The 2,852-nt window shown below is 44.5% G+C and overlaps 1 protein-coding gene across 1 annotated transcript; it reads right to left on the minus strand.

Moving 5' to 3' along the window:
• Nucleotides 1-492: 492 nt before the first annotated feature.
• LOC143248236 (uncharacterized) lies at nucleotides 493-1,903 on the minus strand. Its single transcript, XM_076496658.1, has one exon. The coding sequence runs from the start codon at nucleotides 1,751-1,753 to the stop codon at nucleotides 680-682; it is 1,074 nt and encodes a 357-aa protein (XP_076352773.1). The 5' UTR covers nucleotides 1,754-1,903; the 3' UTR covers nucleotides 493-679.
• Nucleotides 1,904-2,852: the final 949 nt, after the last annotated feature.

Raw genomic sequence — 2,852 nt, forward strand, 5'->3', positions numbered from 1 at the left:
CATGCTCGCTCTTTCAGCGCCGTAGGACATTATAATGTTACGGTCAATCCGACTATTCGTTACCAAAAGAGTAACCCAAGAGTTGGCGGTGGGTGGTAATGACTAGCTGCCTTCCCTCTAGTCTTACACTGCTAAATTAGGGACGGCTAGTGCAGATAGCCCTCGTGTAGCTTTGCGCGAAATTCAAACTAACCAGACCAACAACTATGGGAAGGAACATTTTGTGAGAGCATACTAATCATCTTGTTCCTCGTAGCTATAACGACTATATAACACATTTTATACGTAGTTATAACACTTGTATAACACTCGACGTATGTTTCACTAAGTGTAGAAGTTAACGTCTGGAAGGAATCACCTAAATTTGATAATGCTGTTCTATGTTGTTACGTAAAATAATAATTTTGTTACCTGCTAATCTCAGCGCCGACATCCGCTGAAACTCTGGTTCTTCCAACCACTTGTACATCCTGCGAAACGTTTCCTCCCGGACTTCAGCTTACTCCAAGGCTTCGGGTTCCGCAGTAGGTCGGAAAGAGTTCCCTGGGACCTACACAGAACCCGCTGGGCAAATATCGCCTGAGGAATACTGTAGCGCTTCAGCTCTGCGCTAATACGCTGAGCAAGTTCTTTAGTGTTTATCTCTTCAACTTCGTCAGCTGTCTCCCTTTTAGAGTTGTTAGATGTTTGTCCCCCCGGAGGTCTTCATTGTAACTGCAGCGTGACCCCCGGTACAAACAGTGTTCATATCGTTGTTATGAATAGAGGCTGAGCTCAGACTACAAATGGGCTGAGAAATGTTCACCCCGAGGTGGGATGAAAGCCCAAGACTTACGTTAGGCACAGACGTGAAGGCCGTAACGTTAACTGGTTTAATGTCTTGATGTTCAGTGGGTGACCCGGGCGCTTGCAGGTGCATCGACGGTGGGGTGTGGGGTGCGTTCAGTCCGTTCAGTGTAGGTATCATGCTCGTTGGGGAATGAAGACTAACCGTAGGGCTTTGGGGAAATACCAGCCCTCGTGATAAGTCGCGATGATGTGTGTAGGAGTCGTAGGTGTTTGGGGATATGGCTTTTTCGGGGGAGTGCAGGCCGTTTTGTAGATATGGAGGTGATGGTATCCCTGTCTGTTGGGCCATATTCCCGAGCCCGTTACTGGGTATCATAGACATTGCAGAAGGGTGAGTTGCTCCGAGCGTAGGACCCATGTTCATGGAGGTCATGCCCCTCATGTGACCAAGCTTTTCATATTGGTAACTGTTCATACTCATTCCCAAGGCATTGTTTTGCATCAGGGCGTTGTTTTGCATCAGGGCGTTATTTTGCATCAGAGTAAAATTGCTCCCGACATTTCCAGCATGTCCATAGTGGCTAAACTTGTCCGTCATGGTGGAGATGGGTGGCAGGGGCTGTAACGGGGTGAGAGTAGCGTAACTGTTGGCTACTGATAGTCCGGGTGATATCCGACCGTTCAGAGTTTGGTAACCGGATTCAGTCAGACCTCGAAAATCAGAGGCATCAATCATGGTAGAAGATACGGTTTCTTCGTCTGAGTCTGAGTGGACAACGTTCGAGGTGGTCTCCCGGCCTGGGAGCAGCTCTGGCGAATCTGGTACGGGCTCGACACTTCGTACACTACCGACCGTCTCGAGAGCTTCCACTGGTTCAACTGAACCGACCACTGATGCTGTTGCCTCACTGAGGCCTGGCTCGCTTCTGATTTGTTGTTCACCTAACTCCCCCATGTTTTCCATGATTTGCACGTTTTAATGACAATCCAAAATCATCGAACACTTCTATGACACTCCTAGCTTTGCCCTAGATGGATTTTAACGATCGTTGATTAGAGTTTTGGGCGTAGTTACAGGCTGGGAATAGGAAAGCTGTTGAAAAACCCGTACATTGCCGCCATGTTTACATTTCTGACAAATGCGTCTGAACATGTGCGCAGCCCGCGAGGCGAATAGCGCAGGCGCACTCTTGCACTCGTGCGTTTTTGTTCGTCTGCTTTTGTCTCACGGCCGAGCAGAAGTGGTTATTCAAAGTGTAGTGCGGCCCATGCCTCATTATTCTTCACTCAAAAGAGCAGTAAAACACCGAGAAATGTCTGAAGTGTAAGCGTTTATTCGCCAAATTTGTAATAGTTTCATTTTTCTAAAAGACGTGCCATCACCGAGATTCTTGCACGTGATTCTGGCAAGAGCATTTGAAAGCAGATGAACTTCCAATTTCACAGAACGTGAAATCAATATTAATTATCCTCTCACGTGTAACTTGGCGGTTTGAGCCCTATTCTCCACCTGCCCATGGGTGTGTTTGTGTCACCGTTTGAATTTCGTGATTTAAAGCACCAGTCTGCTAGTTTAAAACGATACAGTAACAAAGTAAGGTAGTGACTATGTAGGTTTAAATAATAGCTGTTTCTACTTCTCAGAAGCTCATTAAAATCCAATTCTCAGGTCACTTTGAAAAGGCGGAGAACAGTTAGACACGAAATAATTCTTTAAAGGAATATCTTTGATAGTGAGATTTAGATAATAACAACCTAGGTATTCTGAATTTCAATGGGGGAAAATATTGTAGATAATTCCAGCAAAAGCAATATTATAGAACTTTCATCTTCCATTTTCAAAGAAACTAAAGTGAATAGCGTATTCATAGGTTGAATTTATATATTATTATCAACATTTAGAAGGATAGTAGTTTACGTTTGTCAAATTTCGTTCAAACACCTATATTTGTGTTTTTGGTGGTGTCGTTACAGGGTGCACAAACTTTGTTTTCAAGATAAATGTGTTAGTGTTTATTATTATCAATGTTATGTATTGCATACCTGAGACATACCTTCAAGGC

Source organism: Tachypleus tridentatus, chromosome 4 (assembly GCF_004210375.1).
Source record: "Tachypleus tridentatus isolate NWPU-2018 chromosome 4, ASM421037v1, whole genome shotgun sequence".
NCBI classification, from domain to species: Eukaryota; Metazoa; Arthropoda; class Merostomata; order Xiphosura; family Limulidae; genus Tachypleus; species Tachypleus tridentatus.